This window comes from Athene noctua, chromosome 6 (assembly GCF_965140245.1).
Source record: "Athene noctua chromosome 6, bAthNoc1.hap1.1, whole genome shotgun sequence".
In the NCBI taxonomy this organism is placed as follows: domain Eukaryota; kingdom Metazoa; phylum Chordata; class Aves; order Strigiformes; family Strigidae; genus Athene; species Athene noctua.
Window position 1 is genome coordinate 15,848,699 of NC_134042.1, and position 25,776 is coordinate 15,874,474.

Here is a 25,776-nt window from a genome sequence, read left to right on the forward strand (position 1 = left end):
GGCATCAGATTCTGAAGTCATCCTCTGTCCCCTCATCCCTGCCTTCCCTTTTGGCATAACAAATGCACCTATGGCCACTCCTAGCTGGTTCAGGTTCTGCAGGTGAGCCATATGCTTCATGCAGTGCCACAAGCCAAATTCCCACAGTGATGTTTTCCCATGTATAGTAATCCTTCTCATCCCTCCCAGTTCCACCAGAAGAGAGATCCAGTGCTGGTACTATAAACCTCCACAAGAAATGGGACTGAATGCTACTGAATGATGAGGATTCAATTAATACTTCTTTCCTCAGCCTCTGCACAGATTTAAGGATAACCCACCGTAAGTTAAGACAGAATTTAATTGGACATTGTGCATGGGAAGAAATGGCGTTTAGCACTTTCTTACCCATGAATTCATTTTTTTACAACGTAATTTTAAAGATAAGTTAGTTTGGAGCAGTTCCATAACACGGGGGTAAAATATCGGGCTGCAGAAGGAATTTAGAGCCAAACATGTCTCATGTTACTGATTTAAACCACTGATTTGCAGGACCACAGTAAAAATGCAGGTTGATCTTTTCTATTCTGCACAGTATGCAAAGAAAGGATAAAGGAGAAGGAATAACTACCATTAAATAGCCATGTCTCTTAACGCTACTCTTAAGGTATAAACAAAAGTCTAGATTACAATATATAAGAGAACACAGTTTCTACATTCACCCACACTAAAATATATGAGCTCATCTTGTTTTTAAACATATTTAGGGCATTTTAAATATATTTAGGGCATAAGGAGATGACCAATTGCAATCTTGTTACACTAGCTATTACAGCTATGCACCATCAACTGAAATTCGATGACTAACCCGTGTATGCTCTCAGCTTAGTGCAGTTAAAGGAAAAGAAGAAATAAACTAGTGTGGGTAGCAGGCTTCATGCAAACCCATTTTACTTTGCATTAGAAGGTGCAGCACATGCTCGGTTGCACTTTTTCACAGCTGAGGTAAGTTACTTAGCAGCTGAGAGGTGGTAACTCCTAACCACTCAACTATGACTGTAAGCACTTCTGTTATCATGCCTCTGATTATATAGATGAGTGATTCCCAGCAAATGTACCTGAAGGGTTTTTGGATTACAAATTGTTGATTAATGATTGTAAGTCGTATCACGTCTTCAGAAAGAAACCACAACAAAGCAGTAAAACTTGGTATTCTATCATCACAGCAATTAGGAAATGAGGAATGGAGATTCTCTTAAACTGATACATTAGAGGCCTTTGAATGCTTCTGCTGACAGTTTTCAACCCTTTCATAGTCTAGATCAAGTAATTATGCATGTCATTCAGCTTAAAACTTCCACAGACATGTACAGCCTCTGTAACACTGCTTTACTGAGAGATTTATCTTCTGATTAAAAAGCCGTTAAAATTTAGCTGGATGTTATTATGTCACTACTTCCCACTTGTTGAAATATAGCATCAAAATTAGTACGGGCTGACATGACCACTGTTATCATGAAATCTAACTGTTCCATACACCACCGCAACCCTGCATCATGCAGAAACAATCACAGTATCATTTCCCCTCATGGTTAATATCATTTGTTCCAAGCCCTGTAATGATGGTGCACTTCCTTCAGGCATTCTCAACAGCCGGAAGGACTTTATTCCTTCCATGCAAGCACTGGGGTGCGTACTCCACTATTGCTAGGAGCACAGTTACCAGAAACATGAACACAGTGCAAGCACAAGAACAAAAACCCATTCTGAGTAGGCTCATTTTTCCCTCCAATGTGTATTAATGAGTCCAGAAAAAAGATCCCTCCTTTTTTTTGCTGCCCACTGCTCACCTATCCTTAAGTGGATGTGCAACATACTATCCTGACTTAGCAAGTTAAGGAAGATGAGCTCCTTTCTCACCTTTCACTGTATGTGGGCCTAACAATTTTTTTCATGAAGGGTCTGAAGCTGGAGAAGTAATTCAAAGACAGAACAGACTGAGGGAACAAAAGGCTTCCCACAGCACTGTTAGCAGGCTCTATGCTGGGGTAGTTTCTTAAAAGACAGCTGAGACATGAAGCCCAGCAGCAAAATAAAGTATTAGAAAGAAACAACTCCAGCTGTTCCATTACATCTCACATGAACAAGTTGAGTAAATCTATCAACTCCCACACTAAAGTCAGAGATACCCAGGGTTCAGATCTGGAGGCACAATCCTGTGGCTCACCGAGTTCTCCTGTCCCATCATAGGAGGGTAGTTGGCCTTGGGTCTGAGTGGCAACCAAACCATCAGGTGAGAAGCAGAAATTCGTATCACAGTAAAAACAGAGGCAAGTCTCACTACACTTCCCTGTATCATCATGACTGTGGAGGGCAAAAAATAATGTTGTAGCACTTCACCATCTCAATAAAAACAAGAAGAGAACTCCATTGCCTTTTCAGTTTTAGTCTTCAGGGTTCACACCCGCACACCAGTCTCAGTTGGGAAATTTACTCTTCAGTATGCATGCACATGGATTAATTGTTGAAATTCACCTTCCAAATAATCTGCAATACCACTAGTGTTATTTGCATTCATTATCTTTTTGCACATCTAAAATTCACTAACCTTCACAGGCTCTACATAAGGGGTCACAGTCAAAAGATCTTTCTTACACCATGCCACGTGGTTCTTGAGTTTCATAAACAGGCCTAGTAATCTCCACACAGATTATTCGATAATGGTAACAAAAAAAAGGGGGGTTGGTAACTATTCCCAAATATTTGGGTCCCAGAAAGTCAGAGTAGATTCATATTAAAATGACAGGATATTAGTTTATTAATTTTCCTATTTAAAAACTATTATAATTAACACCACTGTTTCAATGATTCTATACAAACTATCTCCTCTTTCAAGCCTGCAATAGGTTTACAGAGCATTCAGCTAAAATACTAAATGCCTCAAATGTGCCAGAGTGTTATGATATCTTCTAATCTATTTAAATTCATATCATGCTGGAGCACTTCCCTAGGACATGCATTATTCTGCATTACCTTCAGAACTACAAGGAGGAAGCATTTTAGAAACTTGTTTAACAGCCGCTTCATTCATAATTTCACAGTTTGTGCAAAAAGGTATGTCTGTGTTCTCACAGAATATTCTTTTTTATTTTTATTAAGTCACCTGCAGGTCTAACCTTATGCATAACTGTATACATAAATCAATAAATAAACCAACCAAAACCAACCAACAGCATCTGATCTCTGGGGGCCCCTCAGTTCTCTTGGTAATTCCTCCAGTGTTTTCTCTCCATTTGGCACCAGGACTGAAAAAAAGGAATTTGAAGGGAGAGAAGTAATAAACTACAGAACCGGTCTTACTCTGGCGTGAACAGCAGGTCAACTCATTATTCTGCCCATAGGAATATCATGAAATATTAAGAAAAAGAAGTTTCAAAATAAAAATATAACCCCATATTTAAAAAATGGTAAACTGAGGATTGAAGAATAAAATTATTTAACAACAATCTGATAGATCATGGGCAAAGCAAAGAAGTGAAAGATTCCAGCTTCAAATCTTCTGCCCCTAAAGTAGGAAAATCCTGTGGGTGGGAGATACTATGGTAGCTCAGTTTTCTCCAGTCTCCACAACACGAAAGCCTACTTCTGCTCAACAGCTTAAAAGAATTCAAGATCACAGCAACAAAGACAAAAAGGTCAGACTAAGCTCATTGCTCACACCATGCACTAAAAATATACAATGCTATGACAAACCGTTTGATGAACACAAATGGCAGAAGATTGAACACTGGCCTCCCCAGAGCTAGCACAAGTTTACAGACAATGTTAAACACAAAATAATTCTGACTTTTCCAAACAAATATTTGAAAGTGCTAGCTGAGACTGAAGAAGCCTGAGACAGCACTCCTTTTTTGCTTGATGCTTTGTGCACACTGGGAAGGGGATGCTGTTCTTACTCATACCAACACACTCCTGAACTTTTTCCAAGAAAGATGGAGTTTGGCTTTGATGTCTGCAAGAGGAAGTCAGAGCTTGCAGCTGGCAGATATATTAATAGGATAGGCACTGGTGGACTAGAATGGACCTGAAGTAGGTCATACTGTCCTATCTCTTCGCAGAAGACAAATGAAACACACAAATGTCACAGTCCAAGCTAGTGCTCACACACACAGGCTCAGAATTAATTTCTAACAACTCCCTGCATTAGGTGAAATCCAGTCATGTGAACTTCAAAAAAATAACAAAAACAGTACAGTCACAGCCACAGAAAACTTGTTTAAAAACTTTAATTAACGGTCATACAAAATATTTTGTTGTGGTCATTTGCACTCCATTTGTATTGTTCATTTACCCTAATGCAACTTAAATCTATCTTTTTAATTATTAGATACATTATTTTAATTAGGGTAAGAGCTACTTTTTATATATTTAAATAATAAATAATTAATTCTTCAAGCTACATCTTCAAGCCTAGTGACAGTCCTAGGCTTGTCTAACCATCTCTTCAATCTAAAATAACTTTAAGGCTTCTTAAAGTTGTCCTTTACTGGAAGAGCTAAACAGAGGCTATTCCATAAAGCAAGGATGAAAATGAAACAGCAGTATTCACATCATCCTCCACTCCATAACCTCCAATGACAGCGTTTGCAAGATGGCTAAGAACGGCGCAGCCACAAGTAAAAACTGAGTTTGGTTCCTAGGGAACAAGTGACAGCCTTACATGCCTGAAAATTTCAGAGCTGCAGAAAAGCATAATTAGCCTGAACTCTTTCAGATGATAATCTAGCAAACATGTAAAGGCCAAATGAATGCAAGGATTCAGCCCACAGGTAGAGAAACTTGTATTTTATACAGCACTTTAATTTCTATCAAACTAAGCTTTTTTTTTTTTTTTTTTTTCCTGTCTTGAAGCAGAAGTATGTACAGATCTGGGATAGCTAGACATAACCATTTCCTACAAGAAATATCAATAAATAGTTCAATAATTCTTACACTGTTACATAAATGGTGGGATTTCACATCCAGCACTGCTTTTATAAAGTCTTTAATGTTCTCACAAAAATCTAACATATTTTTAGGACACAAGTTTTCATGCACTAGATTACAATTTTACAGAAGGCATGCTTTGAGCCTGAAACAGCTTGACAATGTCCTTTCAGTTTGTTCATCAGATTAACTTTCTGTCACACATCAGATGAACAGCTTCTTTGGTTTCTTGCCTAACAGAACATAACCCAAGCAATTCTCTTCTCAAGCACAACCAGGAGCAAAAAACAAAAGCCACTGTAACATGCAACTTCTTTCTAATAGCACATGCAGTTTGAAATTTTAATTTCTGCCTCTGTCCAAGAAAGATTACCCTTTTAGCAAACCATTTACAGTGACAGAACTCTGATTTCAGATAGGATTAAAACAACATATTAGACATACACAAACCAAGGTGTCTGATTTGCTTACAGGACTAATAATGTGTTATGGGTCCTTTCACATCTAGGTCACTGGTTCAAATTCAGCTTTAGTTGGTGATGAGTGAAAAGGAAGAATGAGGTAAGAACCCAGTCATGAATCTGGCCTCTATTCCTGCCTCTGCAACATAACCACTTTGTGCACTTGGGCTCATCACCTAACTACTCCTTCCTGCAAATTCTACAGTTGCAAAATAGCAGTATTACAAATATCACACTAATCCTACAAGACTAATTCATTAAGGACTCCTAAAAGTACCCAAGATTGTCAGAAGAATATTGCTACTTTCAGGCTGTTCAATAGCTAACATGAAATAAATTAGCAGGGAACTTTTTCAGGTCAACACCTCGATGTTAAAAAAAAAACAACAAAACATACACTGGCCACACCTGTATCTTTTGGAAGTAAGATAAACATGGAAATCAAATGCTGAATGGGCCTGGAATCCTGCTTTTATTCACAGGTAGACAGCATGGGTTAATACTGAACCAAACTGGAAATACAGAAAGAGCCATATTACAGATAAGAAAAACAGGAGAAAACCATGGAGTGTGGAGATGCCCTGTGCTGTCCCAACATATAAATGCCGTGTCAATGGTAGCTGACAGAAGAGGGAAGGGAGAGAAGGAAAGAACTTTATCAGTCCTGCATCCCTTGATAAAACTTTAATTACTGAAGGAGCCTGCACTGCTGCTGTCTCTACCGTTCTTGTTCTGAGGCTAAACAAAGGTTTGCATTTTCAACAAGTGACATGCTGGCACATTTTACCACTTAAGACCCTTAATTAGAAACAAGGAATGAGAGAAACAAAGGAAAACACACACAGAGAGCACCAACACATTTTAACTCATTCTTGGGTTAAAAGGTGAAAAATAATGGTGACAGAGTTTAGACACAACACGATAGCTTCATTAATAAGCTGTTACTGTTACGAAGTCCTGACTTCAGAATACTATTGAACTACAGCTCACACACAGTACTGAGAATCTTTTATATTTGCAGGAAAATTTAGAAATATTACAACTATTCCATGCTTTTTTCCAAAGACTTCTCAAATATTTTAACCACAAGGAAAAAAAAATTTTATACTGAGAACATATTTTGTTATTACTTTCACTTCAGAGTCAGCTATGCCTTTCTTTTCAGAAGAAGTTCATACAGAGCAATTCTGAAGGACAAAGAGGAGCACAAGTACTGTGATCAAGAGCATTTAATGAGACAATGTGCAACAACTTCATGCCAAGAAGGAAATCATAAAGATGAAAAATGACGCCTTCCTCCTCCAAATCTAGTTACCAAACTTCAACTCTTTCTGACAGAGGTAGGGAGCGATATTCAAGCAATGAACTTCAGAGATACTTTGGCAATGGATGGAGCCAACAAAAGCCACAAGCACAATTCCAAAATGATTTAATGGGCTGTGCTTTGCCCAAGTTCCTAGTGGCAAAATTATGAAGTAAACACATCAATCAGTGTTAAGATATTACAGTAAAGTTATTTGCTACTCTCTGACATTCGGTTTAATCTATCTTCAACCTCCTTCTCTTGTGCATTGAAATGAGTTGCAGAAATAATGTCAGTTTTAACCACTGCTTAATTGTTTCTTGCCACCAACTGTTCTTGTGTTAAGTCAGACAAGCTTGAGAGGGCTGCTTGTGATCAACCAAAACAAAGATAAGCTGACCATAACTACCAGAAAGTGCAACAAGGCAAGAAAGAGGGGAAATACCCATATCGTACAAAGTAGGAAGTCTACATGCGATTATCATGCCTTTGCAGGAAAGGTGAGCATTGCTTTACATCATACATTTGGGTCTATGCATGAACTGAACTCTAAACAGCAAACTCCTCTGCATGTGTCCCTGACTGAGGGTACTCTGACTATTCTTTGCAAATGGGGAAAGCTGAAATTATGATATTACATTGCAAACTTTGATTCAGAATTATCTTTTCTTCTTAGCACAGTAAATCCTCACTATTAACCCAAATATGTGTGCTTGTCTCTAATTGTGTGAAGAAAAAAGAAACATGAAGATGTAAAGTAGTATATGGTGTCACACACAACCGAATATTACATTCACACAATACTGAGAGCTGCAGTTTGAGGCACTGTATTTGAAAACCAGACAAGCATGATGCAAGGGACAGGACTGAGTATTTGGTCTCCTTCATTTGTGACCAGCAATTCCTCTTTGGAATGACTAATAATCATTAGATAAGATCAAATCTGTAACCTTGCCTGTGTATTAACTCTGCAGCAGCTTTAGAAAACTGAGGAAATAATGATCTAAATGCATGTGAATGAAAGTCCAATGCTGAGGAACATGTTATAGAACTGACATGGCTTGAAAAATTCATTCCCAGCCCTTAGAAAGTGTCAGATCCTTTTAGTTAATACACTTAGTTTCTTTAATTTATAAATGGACTTTCAGAGAAAATGAAAAATAATTTTGTTCCCAGACTGTTTTATGTTAGACTTGATGACTCTCACAGACCCCTGTGTATCAACAGAAGATTGGAAGTTACAATGTGGATTTGTGTCAGTGTAGAGTTTCAGTTGTGATAGAAGGGATCTCTTACCTTCAGACAGGGACAAATCATCAGCTGGAGACACCAGGTCTGCCTGGATGGCAAGGCCATTGCTCAACGATGTGGTAATCTGATTCGTCAAGATAACCTGCAAAGAGACAGGGAGGGGGAGAAGGGAAATGAATTTTTATAGCTACTGGAAGGCAGAGAGCAGCCCAGACAAGGACTGGAATCCTCCAGGCACAGCATCCAGGCAACCCTCTCCTTTGACCTTCAGCAAATTCAACACTCAGAAAATTCTGAACTGCCTGCAGAAACTGAAAGAGATAATTGCAAGAAGTGCAGGAAAAGGGGTATTGTTAAAAAGGTGAAATACTAAACAACAGTATGTTGATACATACAGCTGCCTAAAATGAAACTACTGTTCTGAAGAGCTTCATCCTCCAGTGAACAATTTGATGCCCCTTACCATAAGCATCTTTTTCTTCATAGGCAAATAGAAGCACAAGAGTACTAAATTTCACAGGGCTATCTTTACACAAAAATTTTTTTTCAGTGTTTTTCAGGATCACAAGACTATGATAAAACAACAGAATGTACTACCCACACAGTGCTCTCCTCTGACAGCATGAGCAATGGTCTTGCTTGCAAGAGATGAACAGTTCCTTGCACCTTTGAACACATACTTTTTTCTAGTAACAGAAAATATTAAGGCAAACACCGTGAACACCATAGAGAGAAGAGTATAGGAAAAAACACAATTAGCTCCTAATGGTTTGGATCTCTAAGCAGCTGCACTTTCCACAATTACAGGTCTCCACTTCATGGACTGACAAAAACTTTCAGATTTTTTTTTTTTTCCCTTTTAAAGAACCAAAATGATCCTTCTACTTGCACTGAGAACAGACTCCACTCCAAACTCTCTTAGAAATTAATGGACTGTCTTCAGCTGTATTTGACACATGAGGAAGGGAGAAAGGAATCCTACACGGTACTCTGTACACTGCTGATGTGGTTTCATTACGCTACTGGAATAAATTAACAGCTTGCCATTGCTAAAAGGAAGAGGAATTTCTCTGCTCTTCCCTCCACTGCTCTTCCCTCCCTCTGACCACGGCTTCCTCCTGCTTTCTAACATTTTCAGTAGTATGACACAACACAGTCTCCATTTTATTTTTCTATTTCCAGACCCCACATAAGCTGTATCAGATCACAGTCATAACTGCAGCGGTGGTGCTGCGGGGCACTGCACCTTCTTCAGGCAGCATGACACGAGCTACCAACAATGTGATGGAGCCTGCGACCTTTACCAAGACCACAACTCTTCCTCCTTGCTCATGTCAGCCCACCCATCTCTGTACTTGTAAACAGGCAAGGTGGTGCCTGACAGCTTTATGGACTGTATCAACAGGACTAAACTGAAAAGTCTGTAAGTCAAATCTTCACCTGCTCAACAGGAGTTCAAGACCTTCAAAGCTCCACAGCAATGTCCCTCATGCTCTTCTGCTACTGACAGCAAGCTCCAGACAAACCTCGGCTGGCTATCACCACCCTGCCCAGTTTAACCACAGGGTGTACCTTTTGAGACTGGGAATTTATGATCACTGCAGTGAACACAGACATGGAAGATAACAGCCTTGTTTGGTCTTACACCTAGGCTAAGGTTCTTAAGGTACAGCTTGCAATACTACCAACAACAGTTGACAAACACACAAGAAATGCATCACACCCCAGAGCTGCTGCGTGCACCTTTAAGCACCCAAAAGCAGTCAGGAAAAGGCCTGGCACACACAACCCCTTGAAGCCACTGATGGCTGTCCTGTTCATCTGATTATAAGGTAAGATGATTCAATTTAATAACAAAGAAGAGAATTTATTTAAATATTTAATAAAAACAACAAAGAAGAAAGAACGTCACTTTTTCCTTTCTTCTTGCCAGGGTACTTACTTATCTTCCATTTTAGTGAGTGAGTTTATCCTTGTGATACGATGAACATCAAAACTGATTCAAGGCAAATGAAACGAGGCAGCCAAGAGTCAGGAGGGATAAGCAATGGGATGTGAGACCTTTCCTTTTTAACACTCTCTTCACTTCGTTTTCACTGTGTCACAAAGCCCACAGCCTCGCTTATCCATAGAGGCTACTCTGGCAACCAGGCATAAGATACACCAACAACATGGCACAACACTGAAGCTCTTCCTCAATCTGGTACTAGAAAATGTGCCGAATTAGAACACATTAACTTATACACACACACATACTGCTGGGGTATGAAGTTTTCATTGGCACACTTTTGCAATGATCACACTATTCACAAGTGTCAAAAGCTCTGTAAGCAATTCAGTCATCCCAGTCCTGTGCCAAGATAATCTTTGTACTGTGCCATCATGTAATTTATTATTTATGCACTACATTTTAGAGAAAAGCTACTGTGCTTAAGTATCTTTTTTGAAAGAAAAAAAAAGACCTAAGAACACCTTATTTCATGTTGCTCTCCTTCAAAGGAAACTAACTTTAAAGACTTCAAAAATCAAAAGCAAAATGAACAAGAATAATGCAACTGCATTTTTTTATCCTCCAGATTTTTTGGCCTCCTCTAACCAGGAACTCCACAACACTGTTAGCTGTAGGACTGGCAATCTTCTTTACCCTTTATGTTTAACTCAAGCTACACCTCTAAACTTAGATTTCAATTTCTGATATGTCCTTCAGTAACTATTCAATATGAACAATATCCTAGACACCCTGTTATACTGTTTAAAATTCAGTTTAAAAACACAGAGTCCTACCCAAGTAAATGTTCCTCTCTGGCTTGCTCTGAGGATGGGAGTTGAGTGTATTCTTAGTTCCATGACTTCACTGATAGTTAAACATTTGCTTAAATACATGTTTAAATACTATCTTGAATAAGCACACTTCCTCTGAGATGAAGCCATATGCATGTACAGAATGCTTATTTTGGAATTAACTGGAAATTATTCTTCATTTCTGCAAGCCTGCAGAGCCAACACAGAGATTTGATTCTCTCGTAAGTACAAGCCAAGAGGCTGTTAGTTAAGCACTAAATTTGGCATCAAATTCTGTCACACTTCTGCAGCCTCACTTACTGCATCAAGTATAAGTACTCCTATTATCAACCAACCAATATTCATCTCTGTGCACCTACCATAATACAGTTTGAACCTCACTTTGCAGGTGTGCAGAGTGCTCCAAACTCTGACCAGCTCAAACAAACTACCGGTTGCTAACAAAAGGAAAAATCTGGCCCTTACTCAGCTCCAATTCTGAAGAAAAAAGTTAAGGCAATCTGATTTAGAGAACTCCTCTGAATATACACATCTATCTTCAAAACTTCAATCACATGCCCTTACTAGAAAGTGCTAAGTTTTCTTTTGTATTTTCAAAGTAAAACTTTGGTCATGAATACTGTAGCAGTGAATAGTGCCATTCATACAAGGCCTTACATTTTCAGCAGTCCCCAATCCTACAGATGTTCAAATTGAAGTCCTGAATGTTGATACCACAGCATTTCAGTGTCACATCTAAAGAATGTACTAACTTTTCTCTGAAGTCTCCTTCACTGACCTGAAAGACATGGTTACACTCCATTCTCCTGTCCTTTGAAATAGTTCAATGTATTGAGAGAGTTGCAAGTAGGTGTCTGAAGGAATGGTTAAGCCTGACTGTAATATGGAGAGAACATACAGGCAGACAAAGGAGATCTGGAGCGAAACAGCTGTGTGGCTTTCTGATAAGTAATCACATTTGTGCATGGACAGAATCAGCTGAGTCTCACACATTGCTTCATATGTGCGTGCACAGAATATAATGCTAGTTCTGATCTTAACGATGCCGTATCTTACAAACCACCAACAAGAAGGTTAGAGTACCTCCCTTTGATCTGCTAGGTTGAAAGAGACCGCCTCTCACTGCTAAACAGCGCCTGGAAACAGGCTGGGGTCACAAGTCCAAGCAGCCTTACTAGAAAGAGTGCCTTGCACTGAATTAGCAATAGCACTTCCTCAACTTTTCATTGGAGATCTGCCATTCACATACAGATCAGATTTACCCTGTTTAGTATAGGAGACCTGCCAAGTCCTCAGTCTAAGTAGGTAAGGAAAGGTTGCCTCTGTTGTGGTTCCTTTCGACAGATACTGGACATCATTACCAGCCAAGCATAGCTTCCACTTAAGAGCTTCAATGCCAGTCAAGAGTTTATTATCTTCTGGCAGAACACTCGACAATGAGAATATTGCTACATTATATTTTAATATTATCATATTGAAATACATAGTATTTTAAAATACATCATGCTTTATGGAATACCTGATATTGTAAGAGGAGCTCCTATTTCCAGCATCAATTAATGGAACAAAGTATCTCCATTAACACTTTGTGAGTAACAGTCACAAAAAAATTACACATCTCCACACACAATTGTGTCCTGACATATGTAACAGGTAAGGAGGTTGTGTTACTTCTTACTGTTTCTACTTTGTGATGAACACAAGGTGTAGGGCTCCTTCAGCCAGTGACTGTGCATGAATGGAAAACATCCTCCACTGCTAAAAGAAGAGGAAAAAAAAATATGAAAAGGTCAGCTAGACAGCTCAGTAACACTGGAAACTTGCCCCACGCAGTCTCCTATGGAGTTCAATGAACCATTGCCTTTAACCTTTCAGCCTATTCACTTGCAACTGGTTAAGCTAGCTATTTAACAAGTGAAAATTTACAGTCCTCAGCCTTCCAATTCTGACAGAATTACAAACACTGTAGAAATTCACTCAAATTTCCAAATAATTTCTGGGAAAAAGTCTACTACTTAAAATACCACACAATTGACTGACCACACAATTTCCCAATCTTACAAAGATTTTTTACTTCAGCATAGCAACCTTAAATTGTAAAATAACCCCTTCTAACTATTGGAAGTGTTATGACAGAAAGAAGAACCCTTTTCCTTAAAGTTAGAAACCCTGGAGATAAACACAAGGAGACAGTGGGAACACATTTTCCAGTTCCTGATTTTAGATATCTTAAAAAAATACCTACTCTTCTGACCACTTCCCCAATTTTTATATGTGCTGATACCTGCAAAAAAAAATGGAAACAAGAAATTTTCAAGGAAAACAGCATTCATGTTCTAGACAGGTCACTGTTACTTCTAAGATTAATCCAGAATTCAACACTGTTTATATTCTCTTGAAATCTTTACATGTTGTTATGAAAATAGAATCTCCTTCCACTGATGTGACTACAGCAGATGCCAGTTTTCTGGAAGCACAGTAGAAAAGTAAAAATACTTATTTAAGGTGCCTAAACTCCCAACAGCCCCATTTGTTGGGAATAGCACAGTTGCTGCATATGTGGAAAGCCCCTGCAGGTCCTGGGAGAGAGCTGGCCTAAAAACTGAAATATGACTGCTTTACACAGAAGAATAAGCAAACTATTTTTTGTTTGGTTATTTATACAGTACAATTTTTCAAGTACTCCTCCTGCCCTTCCTAGGACCACACTGAAACTACTAAATCTGACTTTGTCATCCTTGTAAATCCAGTTGAGTAAATAAGTCATTTTCTGTAAACTTGTGGTCTCAGCCTCCTTGTTAGTTTATTGCAAAATTAAAGGGAGCTCAGCACAGAACTATCAATCAGTAACCAGCAAAGGTATAAAGTCTTCTGGAATGTACCAAGAGGTAAAAAACCCCCACTCTCTCATGAAATAGCTGTTTGTTAAAAGAACAGAGCAGAATTCCCCATTTCACATGCAACACTATTTAGGAAAACTCTTATTAAAGGCTTCCTATTGAGCTGGGAGAGCAAGTACAAGGACATTTGCAATAATCCCAAATTACTCCGCCCTTATTAGTCCATGTATTTTGTGGTTTTCACTGTATTCAGGCAATGTCACTAGAGAGCACCAAGTACAAGTGACAGTCAGCGGGGCTGGGATGCTGACTCAGCATGCTGAAGAAGAAGGAAAGTAAGTTTTACTGATCCCCAGCTATTCTTCATACTGGTCCCTGAGGAGGCACCTCTCCCCTTCCCTGAAGCACAGAGCTTTTAACGAGGCACTCAAGCAGTCAACAACAGGTAAAAACAATGGTGACTACTGTCGAGCCAGATGGGGCAGGCAGCAAACCTGGAAACAGAAAAAGTGAACAGTGAGAAAACTGGAGTGAAGCAGCACGCTTCAAACAGCTGTGAGAACAGCTCTGTGAGACTGGCATTGGTCTGCTCAAGGAAGAACCCTAAATTACCACCATTTGTCTTAGTACTAGGGTATTTGTGATCATCATCTAAGCTACTTACTAAATTAGCTTTTTCTTCAATTTCTGTTTCTTCAGGGAATTTTTATTCAGCATCAGTAGCCATTTACCAGAAAAGCTGTCAGAAGTCGTCAAAGACCTCAGCAGGACTTGTACCTAACATTCACAAGCAATAAAATTTCCTTTAAACCTGAGCTTTTTCAGTGAAATCAGGGAGTTACTGACAGAAAAAGGAAAAATCTGAACTGCAACACTGAGAGCTCCTCAACATAACAAGAGTTTTAAAGAGAGAATTTCAGGTACCCATGGCTACCAGGCACTTGAAGCTGGCTACTGCAGTGACGTTCTGCAGGGGCTCACCTCACAGGAGAGCAGGCTTCTCCAGTGAAAAGCCTCTCCACAACCAAGAGCATTCTGGGCTCCAGGACCAAACCAAACATATTTGTATCACAACTATTACTATGATAGGAGATTAAATATATACACATATATATACACATATCTTCATTCTTAGAAAATGTAAGCTATTTTGGCTCATACAGACCAAATACAGAAGAGAAAACCCAACGGTTTATCATCTCAGGTCCCAGCAAATCACCACATCCACCCAGCACTCCCAGTGGGTGTCCCATACTCCCAAACTGAGCAGCCACCGGCCACAGCATCTCAGATTTCTGTAGGGAAGAATGAAAATAATGTCAAGTACTCTACAGAGCCCAGCCATCGCAAGCAAAAAGTCTTAGAATAAATTCCCATGTTCAAAGTCAAACACCACTTCTGGTGTTTAATCAAGGCCTAACTAACAAAGATACTCAAAAGTACTTTTACATGTTTCTCTAAAACAGTAGCACAAAGCTCCTTCACTGCAGGCATAAGCAATAGACAAGTGCCCACATTTAACAACTGTTGCTAATCCAAATCAGTTGAAAGAAAAAGTACCTCTTACAGCCAGCTTGTTTATACATGACAGAGGCATAGGCTGTAACGGTGATGCCCATGTTAGACGGAAGTAGATGGATGTTTTCAGACACAAAGGCATAGCAGCTACCCTAACTGAGGGCAAAGCAGGGGCCCCTGTACCAAGAGCAGTTAGAATTCACATCTCAACCAACATCACCAGAATCTGGCATAATTCCCTGAATAACAGATATATACACTCAAACCACTGGAAACCTATTGAGAAACACTTCCTAATCCTATAAGCAATCTAGCAATAAGTGTTGGCCTTGCCTCAGAGGAATTTCATCTGTGCTTGTTTTCAGCTGTACCTATTTTCACCACATCCAGGAAAAAGAAAAGGGCAGTCAAACACACTAACTGCATAGAAACAAGAAAGTAGATTCTCTGGAAAGCTCACAAGCACCTTTTAAATTATTAGAGACCTGTTGTTCAGGACACAATACTGCTAGCTGCAACCTTATTAGAGCTCCTAGGACAGGACTTCCAGCTCCTGCTTTGCCACAGTATCTCTACCCAAGCTTCTCCTATTTCCTTCCTCAGTGAGGCAATTCATAGCAGCAGAGGTCACTTTATAGTCACTAGATTTCGCTGGGTATAAATAGGAGTCAGAAGAAACCAAGGAATCTTTCAGAGACTGGCCACTGTATTTACATCCAATTTATTCTGCTTTGCATAGGAAAAGTACAAAGTTATGCAATTCTATTCCATAAGCCTTCTGGAGAAGTAAAGCATCTATTCACATCTCTGCCAACTGCTTAAAAATAATCACAATGAATTAATAAAATTTCCACCAGAAGAAAAAAAGAAGCAAAACAAAACAAAAGCATGCTGTTCTCAGGCAGCTACACGTCTTCAAGTTGAAATAGCTACCACCCAGCGATAGCCTGAGGTCTTTAGCCTTTCCTCCTCTGTGAACAAGGAAAGCAGCCAACACAAACGTAACCTTCAAAATCCATGCCGCAGCACCCTCGTGCTGTGCTGCTCAGTGAGAAAGGTTTGTGTGTCTGGTGCTGTGCTGCTCCGTGAGTAAGGTTTGTGTGCCTGGAAGGCCTTCACATCCAGCAGCCTGCACAGACCCGCCCGCAGCGCGGCCATGTGCGTAAGACACCCCCTCAGAGGGATTGCCACCCACCTTCATACTCTGCCAGAGCTCCGGGTTAGTTTCCAGCAGACCTTCCCTCTCCTCCATCCTCCCTTCCAGCCTCTGCATAAGGATGGCTTTCCGAACTGAGCTTACTCCTATGCATAGCTAGTGATGTACCACAGTAAGAGACGGGCTTGATAGGGGCTGAGCCAATGCAGAGTACCTTGCAGAGAATCACTCTCATCCACAGGCAACTTTTACAGTCAAACCTGCTGCACTCTCAAAGTGGCAAACACCACCGCTTAAAAGGGAGTTTTCTGATGAATGCCCTCATACAAAAATAAATAAAATAATGAATTCACAGTTAGCTCTTAGATCACACACTGTTCTCGGCAACAGAGCTTTGCGTTGGTTTAATTTGTTTGGTTTTGAAGGATAGAGAAGAATCTGGGTTGTCTGGAACATCAGTAAGGTAATACAGAACTTCAGTTCTGCTCTGGCATGCTCCAGGCAGAGAGGAGAGCTGAGTGTGTCTCCTACTCTTTAACAGGATTGCAAGGAAGTCAAAATTCATGCTTAGATTTTTCTCAATGAAAAACCCAGTTTAGTTTATCGGCACTTGTTAGCTTTCATTAGCAGACCAGAAAGCAGACTGAAGGCTCCTTCCTTTCACTTGCTGAGTTCAGATCTTCTGCCATGCACCTACCTTGCTTCATCTAGATCTAAATTCACATTTACCCAGATCTACGCAAATTCTGTGACATTAAATCTCACTGCTTTCTATAAACACATTGTTACCCCTATTGTAGAGATAGATGCTCAGACACTAAGCAAAATGACTAAAGGTACCACAAATCTTTACTATCACTCCTAAACCCTGATTTCAAGAAGAGAGTTGGAAGGACTCACTCACCTGAGCACACTAGGAAAACTGAGGACAATCTAATATCTATCCAGCAAATTATATATTTATAATTATTTATGTATTTATAATTCTTTATATATTTGGGGTTGATTTTATCTAGTTTTTCTACACCTGTCTATATTTAGTTTTTCCTAATAACTAAATAGGAATATGAACTAAACTAATGAAATACTTCTAACAAAGGCCTATTTAGGGCTCATAGCCTATTTCAAGCTGATAATTAGCGTACCAGCATTTTTATTTGATTTTGATGCTTTGAAAAGCCCATCAGAAAGACTGTTTATAGTAATATACACATGTAGGTCTGGAGAGGTATAGCATATAATGCACAACTCAATCTCAATGTCATTAATTCCATTAATTCCTCAGATTCCTTCCAATTAATTCCTTCAAGTCTTCAAGGCAGTGGGTCACAGGAGACTCGCTGGGTCTTGGATACAAACTGGAATAGTTCAACAGGCTACTGTAATTTACAGCTTTGCTGAGCAGTTTTTAAAACACTCTCCCTAGCTCCACCTTATCCCACATCGTGACTCTATGCCAACATTTTTAGAGGGAGGACAGTGTTAGTTCAGACTGCTCCTTGGTGCCTCGTGGAAGCAGCAGAAAGCAGTTCTAGGATGTGCTAGAAATCCCATCAACACTTCTCTGTTCAATTCCTCTGCAAACCATACTTCCCTGCCTGCCCTGCAGCACTGGGGCCTTTCTGTTTACTTTTTAGGCAAGCAAGAGAGGACTACAGGACTATTTGCTCCCCCTTGTCTATTCATTTAACCTTTACAGGTGGGTAGCTACTAACATCACCACCAGACGGCATCACATGGTTTACGCTGTTTTATACTTAACATACTTTATCAGCATCACCGAAGCGGAGCTAATCTTTTCTAGCCTACGGTGATGTTAGAGATCACAGCATGCTTTACACAATTTTGTTAGAGAATTTATCTTTTCTTGCTGTGGTATGGTAGCTGCTGCCTTTCACCAAACATATTTTAGACACGGACAGGATTTTTATACTTCTCTATAATGGCCATCCTTAAGATAATCATATAGCTTTATTTCAGTGTATATAACAGTCAGTAGATTTTTGAGTACAGGGTAACAGGGAATTTCAATATATACCTCCATCCCCCAAATTTGCCCAAGGCAATTTAACAGGTCTGTAGATTATTAGGGTAGTAACTGATATTGCACAGAAGCCTGACAGTCAAAGCAATATACCAGTAATTTTTACAAAATGAGAACGCTATTAAGAAAGCAGGAACAAACTAGGCACTGACAGTATTATTTAGTGCAACTAAGACCTATTTAGTTAACACTGTGTCCCTGGTGATTTCAAAGTGTTCTCATGAACAAACTTCAGTTATCCTCTATAGCTGCAATGGCTGTAAAAAAGAGGAGAAATCATTCAGAAAACACAACACCCAGCTGCTGAAACAAACATCCTCTCAAGTCACCGTCAGTTTCACTTCCCTGTGACCCAGGGCTCAGAAATGTATAAAAGAACAACCTCTAACACAGTGCAATATTTTTTATGCAAAAGAAAACTGCTTGGGTATATTTCATCTGTCTCCTAAACCTGCAAAGTTAGATGGTAAGAGTTTTAAACTTTAACATCCTTCCACTTAATAGTGTTCAAACATTTTTATAAATTAAGATATTCTGAAGAAATTATTCCTAAACAAACCTGCAACCTATAGAAAATACATGATGATGCGCTGTGTTATGAAGTTTTATTACTACTTTTTGAAACCGCTATAGCATTTTAGGAAGCCTTGCTACTCAGTAGTTGGATTCTCCCATGTGCTTCTTCCACAAAAGCACATTTTAAAAAATTGTCTATGAGCTGCAGATAAAAACTCCATCATAAAACAGAAAAAATCCCGAACATGTATGTGCATGATCGCTTGCAAAACATGTCTGATCTGATATTACCCAGAGGAAAGAGAGGGTAGGGTACATAAATCAGCACACTTCCTTCTCTTTAATATTTGGGAGGAAAAAAAAAAAAATCTTGTAGCTCAAGATACTCTGGAATTTCAGTGGCATTGTCTTGGCCTATGTATCCTACTTCTTCTAAATCCCTTCACTAGGAAATATAGTTAAGTCAGTATTTCCCCAATAAAATTGGCATTTATGTCACATTTTAAAATGACAGATTTCTATTTACCTACCTAACTTGTTTAAATTGGAGTGCACTTTCCTTGGAAACATGAATCATTAGAAACCTCTTTGAAAGTTAGGACTCAAGATGGAAAATGAACTCAGAAAAATGCAAGGAGTCATTTTTGTGCTGAGACCGCAGCACGACACATCCCCCTTTGGCTTTGTCTAATACAGAAAAACAGTATTTGAGATTGTCCAAACAAAATCACAGATCCATGAAACTATACTCAAGCAAATTTCTCACCTCTTGGGATAACAACCCTGTCCTCAAGGTCACGGCTTAAATTTGTGCAAAAGGCAGCACTGTAGAAGCATGTTCTCTCTTCTGTGTTGCAGGGAGGATCAGTCCTGCAGGGTTATTTTGGTAAACCTTTTCCCAGATCTAAGACAAATCAAACTAAGAGACTGATAACAGTGAAATTCCTGCTAGCAATTTTTTTATATCATCTCCTAGATTTGCTATTAAAATTCACAGGATCATGCATTTTCCTTGGACTCCATCATAACTGCTTTGTCCAAAGTCTTTCTTAAGAAACCCCAACCAAGTCTCCACTGTGGAGTTCAGTAATAAATTGCAAACATAGTAATGTTAGGAATGATTTTCATTAATTTAATTCAGAGAAAAAGTGAGGAGGAACAAATCATGCTTTAATCAAGAGAACAGATGTGTGCCAGTAGGCTTTCTGCAGCCCCATGACTAGAATATCCTCTTCCAGTGAGGAGTGAGATACATGGGCAAACATATGGGAAAACTAGATTAGAAAAGTGTTTCTGGATAGGACTGAGGTGTATGAGCAAATGTTGTGGGAAATCAGGAGTGAAAAAAATGGTTCAGGTCAGCAGTACTATTAATGCAATGAAATTCTTTTGCCATTGGCTGCTCCTTAGGTCTAATTAAGGATAACTGACTATGGCTTGTTTTACAATAAATTGCTCCTCAAAAACTTTTTTTTTTTTTTTAAATAACCCTTATCTGCCATAACAAGGCTTACATTTCCATGTATGAAATGAGTCTCTTAGACTTGTATCCTCCACTTCCTCCAGAATATTAGATATCCACTTCTAGCCTGACAAGGTAAGTTCTCGTTTTAAATTTTATTAATATGACTCAGTTTTTGTTCCAGACTAAGATTTAATGAAGGTCTGGTTTTACTGACCCTAAAGGAGTTACACCAAAGTGAAACATGACCACGGACTTGTCTCTTTCCATCTTCATCCTTTTATCCCTAAATACATTTGCAGAGAAACCACCAGTTCAGAGTTTTTCTTTTACCATTAACTCTTCAGCCCAATTAATTCTCAAGAGAGAACAAGAGGCAGCCGAAGTCCAGTCTCATGTTTTCTAATCCTGGTTCTGACGCTAAGTAGCTGCAACTGCTTACTGATATAATAAATTCTTTGTGCCCCATTATCAGGCATAATGCCTACCCCATAAGAGTGTTGTGGGATTCATTATTTTGCTCTCCTAATGCTTTGAACTCACTGCATGAAGGGTGATTAAAACCACCAAGTGTTCTCAGAGTCTTCCAATGGTACAGCTGGGCAATGTCTAGATACAATTTATCAGTAATAGTTGACCACTATACTTTCTGTGTATGGGCTTGTAGGTCTTGTAACAAAACTCTAAAATTTCCCCCCAGAAAACCTATGAGCTTTTTGTGGGTTTGTTTGTTTTTCCTTAAATCCTTCCCCTTTGCCTGAGTCAGGTAACAGACTGAAAGTACCACTGGTTTGCAGCGAAATTTTGAGAAGGGTAAATATGAAAAATTATTCATAGCTCAACTTTTGGTATGTTGTAGAACATTCTGTAAAGTATTAGCACTGTATTTAAAACAGAAGGAAAGAAACAAAGAGATGCCAACTTATTATTTAAATGTTAGCTGGGGCTCTATCCTTGTGAACAACTTCTGATCTCTCTTGAGCTTACTTAGGGTGTTTCAAAGAGTTGTTCTACAGAGCGGGAGTATTGAACAGTTCCACCACACCAAAGACAACAAAATAACAGCAGTGCAGCACAGCTTCAAATGAGGCCTGTACTAATTTATTTTCTGAACTGAATAACTCCGATCTTTCTGTGGCAGTAAAGGGCAAATATCAGCTATTCTTCAGGGTGTTACAAGACCAACAGATGCAGACCTCACACTACTTTTAAAATATGATGCTCAGTAAGGAGCTGAATATATTGATGTAAGAAGCATGAAAAAATACTCCACTCCCCTGTGCAAAAGCACAGGGTGAGAGAGAGAGACACATACATACTCAAAAAGAGCAGGTGAGTGCTTAAATAAGAAACTCCATCTCAGATGTAAAAGCTGATCTCTTTAACAGGCTGGATGAAACATCACAGATTACCTAGATATTTCACAGATTACCTAGATATTTATCCAAACTCCATCTCAACAGCTCTGTAGGTTTCTGAGCAAGAATTGTTACTGAGGAAACCACAGTCTGCAATGGCTTCAACAAGAGCTGAGCCTGCATTGGAGTTTTAAACAGAAAGGGGAAGAGGCACAAATAACTACAAAGAAGGTATGATTTACCAAGAACAAATACAAAACTTCCTGCAGGAATGCAAAGTCCTGCCTCAAATACCGACAGCAACTATAAATGGGAGGAACAGAATGGGCACATCTAGAACATGGCGGGGCAAAGAGCCCTGGAAACTGCTGCTTTGGAGGTAAAATGCTTGAAGCATTTATCATTATATCATATATCATTATACTTGATGGAACAAGGCCATAAATAGAAGACTCCCTCTCACTCTGCAAAGAAGCTATGCCTCTCGTGCAGTACAAACCATTAAGTATATCTGCAATGACCATCACTAGAAAGATCCATCATTCATCTTGTCAGGGTTTCTATCCTGATTACAAACAGCAAGAGCCAGCCTCAAGAACAAATGAAGACTCACTGCAAACTCAAAGACCTAAATGCTTCTCAGTTTGAGAAAAGGATGGATCTGAACTTCAAGATTTCAAGCCGGTCTATTCAACAGTACCTGAAGAGATCATGGTAGCCCGAAGTCCACACACAGCACTAAACTACAAGCTTTTGTGAAACTTATTTCTGATGTCCTGTGGAGACGGCATCAGATTCAGGTAAAAAAAAAATAAATCTAGATACAGACAGTTGCCAATTCCACCTTGGAATGGTGCCAGTGTGCACCATTATCTTTCGGGGACCAGAAAACCAGAAAGACATTTTAGGCAAATGAGCAAGGCCAATGTCCATTCTTCATTCTCCTTAGAACTCGTAGCACTTTGAGGATATAAAGAAAGGGTTGAAAAGCCATTACACAGGATTATATTCTTATTTGCTTTCCGTTATGTGTCATAAGGATTCAGATTCTCTCCAGCTTTGAAGATTAAAGTAACACAAAGTAAGAAAAAGTTAATAAGAGTGATGGGTGTGTTTCCACTACAAATACAATTTACCAAGAAGTCTAGCCATGACACAGCTCAGTTTTGAAACCTACTACCATAATTTTATACATACACGCAGTATGTACAGGCACAGTGCTCCAGATCTGGATCATGTCAGAAGAACTGTCCAGGCACCCTACTTCAGATTACTCCCTCCCCACCTCCTCTGCCCCAGGCCAAGTCAAAACTCAAAAAACCTGCCTCGCAGTGTGGCAGTTTAGGCTGAAGAAGGGCAATACAACTCAGCTCCATGCTAGCATAACTATTCCTTCCATCTTCCCCCTCAAACCAGGGGCACGACATTCAGACACAGGCAGAAGAATGCAGCAGAGTTATGTTTGTCCATTACTGGAAGTGTTTTGCTAGCTCTGCCACTCTGCCTTCCTGGACAGCTGCTTTCTTTACCTGCATCTAAAACTGGCTGTGCAAAAAATGGAGAAAGTATTAATTGAAGCATAAACTACCTTCAGACTGAATAGGTACTCAATAATATTAACATCTTAATACCTTTCAGTAATGCAGGATGGTAATAATTGAATGTAATCTATATATTCATATAAACAGTTATTCAAATCATATATATGAGATACACAACAAACACACAGACATATATATGACAGCTTCTCAAAACAAAAAAATTGAACATGATGAAAAAGTGCCCTTTTATGATATTTTGCAGAAGATACTCTCAAAACCCTACAAACAGTCAGATCCTGAATCTTAAAAAAATGACAGGAATGATTCAATTCATTTTACAGACATGAAAACAGAGACAGGAGCTTGGGAGACCTTGCCAGCACTAAAGGGCATCGATATTTGACAGGTCTTTATAAACGGCAATAAAAAGGCAGCAAATCTGAAAAACTGAAGAACAGTTAAAGGGAACCACAATTGTGGGGATACGTTGTCTGATAGTGATGGGGTATTTTACAGGGAACTGAAAGAGCTACGAGTACATCATTTCCTAATATCCATGCACCCTCCCTCCCTCCCTCAAAATGCCTCACAAGATGGAAGGAGACTCTTATCTGTCTCCCAGAATGCAAGGTGAAAGACAGAAACTCATCACTCCAAAAACTTGTAGTAAAGAAAGCCTAAAGTGTTAGAGTTTGGCGGAACTGCAAGCATAACCTTTTTTTCCTAAAACAACCCGAAACCTTTATTTCAGCATAGCACACAGCAAAACCTCTTAGCTCTGCCTAGGCTTTACTAAGCTTTCTAATTTTGTTTGAACATGGAACTCAAATCAAATCCAGAGGATTGAAACAAAAGGTTTTTACAAAGTACCCGCTGATCTAAAATACTTAAGCTTTGTAAAGCACAAAGCTCTGGTTTGCCATTACCTTCTCTTTTCTAGAAAGAAAATAAGAAACTACACAACAGAAAGTGGAAAATATGCTGAAGGAAGGTGTTTTCGCTGATGGCTTTAGAATTTAAAGAACAAGAATTTTCAGAGGAAATTGTTCAGAGTCAGACTGAACTAAATTGTTCGGGCTGTTGTCTAAGAGCATCAAATTTGGGACTACGTGGCAGTGCAGGAAAGGAAGTGCTTCTGGAGAAGACAATTATTTACCAAAAAGACCAGATAGAACACAGTATACTCTTATTTAAACCTTCAAAAAGAACTTTTCGAGTACTGTTTTCACATAATGAAGTGAAAGAACGAATGATGGCTCTGACTAAAGAATGACTTCTATGCTTTTATGATTTAGTTTATCCACACAGAACTTTTGTAGCTGACTAATCTCTGAAATAATTCTCTATTAGAAGCCATGTGACAATGCTCAGTGTCAAACAGCTTTAAAAAAGCAACTGCAGAATGGCAAAAAATGAAGCAGGGTTATATACACTGTTACAGTCTGTATCAGTTTTTCACAGGGAGAGGCAGGTTCAGATTCACCTTTTCTTGTTTATTGTTGCAAGGAAGGAACACTGAGAGGCAATTCATACAATCCAAACGGGTAATAAACAGGGTACCTTGAAATTATGGTAGGAAAGGTGTACTGGGTCTGGCTGGGCTGGAATTGGTTTTCCCCTACAGCAGCCCTCACGGTGCTGTGTTTTATGTTGGGAGCAGGCAGGGTGTTGATAGCACCCTGGTGCTGTGGCTACTGCTGAGCAGTGCTTACACAGCACCAAGGCTCTTTCCAACATTTTCCCTCCCCCAGCGGGATGGGGTGGGCAAGGTCTTGGGAGGGGGCACAACCAGGACAGCTGGCCCAAACTGACCAAAGGGACATTCCAGACCATATGACGTCTGCTCGAGTATAAAGCTGGGAGAAAGGAGGAAGGGGGTGGGGTCACCCTTGGTCCTCCAAGGCAACCACAACTCGTATGGGAGCCCTGCTCCTGAGAAGGCCCGACATCGCCTGGTCATGGGAAGTAGAGAATAAATCTGTTTTGGGTTTTTTTTGCTTCCGTGCACAGACCTTTGCTTATATTAAAACTGCTTTTGTTTTACCCACAAGGGTTGGTCTCTCTTATTTTCTTTCCCCTCTTTGCCCCGTTGAGAAAACAAGGGGAAAGGGGGGGAAGTGGTAGAGTGACTTGGTGGGTACCTGGCATTTAGCCAAGGTCAAACCACCACAACAGGTCTATCTTAACACTTTCAGCTGCTTGAGGAAAACAGTGCATATGGGGCTGACCAGAGTGAAAGCAGCACCACTAGAGGCAGACAGGGGACCTACAAATCATACTTAATAGGCAAAAAGTATGAACATGTGCTATACAGTATATAAACAGCAAATCTGACATGTCTAGGACATTGGACATGCGCTACATAGTCTGGCATATGCACTGCCTACTTATTTGGAAGTTAGGCAGCTAAGACATCCTGCAGGTCCCAATTTATCTCTTTCCCTCAGAGTTAAGAGCATTTAAGTCAGAAAAAGAGGACACATTGAGGAAAACCCAGATAGATCACATTCCTGCAAAAATTTTGCACATCTCCTTTCCCAACTGCATTTTATCTGCCTC

The 25,776-nt window shown here is 39.5% G+C and overlaps 1 protein-coding gene across 5 annotated transcripts in view; it reads right to left on the reverse strand.

Moving 5' to 3' along the window:
• The window catches only part of RAD51B (RAD51 paralog B), a 446,199-nt gene that overhangs the window by 212,259 nt on the left and 208,164 nt on the right, over positions 1-25,776 (reverse strand). For all 5 annotated transcript variants that reach the window (XR_012633866.1, XM_074909727.1, XM_074909731.1 and 2 more), the window contains one exon: positions 8,026-8,122. Coding sequence is in view for 4 of the 5 variants with exons in the window: in XM_074909727.1 (XP_074765828.1) it covers positions 8,026-8,122 (97 nt within the window). In the remaining variant the exon portion in view is untranslated. The remainder of the gene's footprint in view (positions 1-8,025; positions 8,123-25,776) is intronic.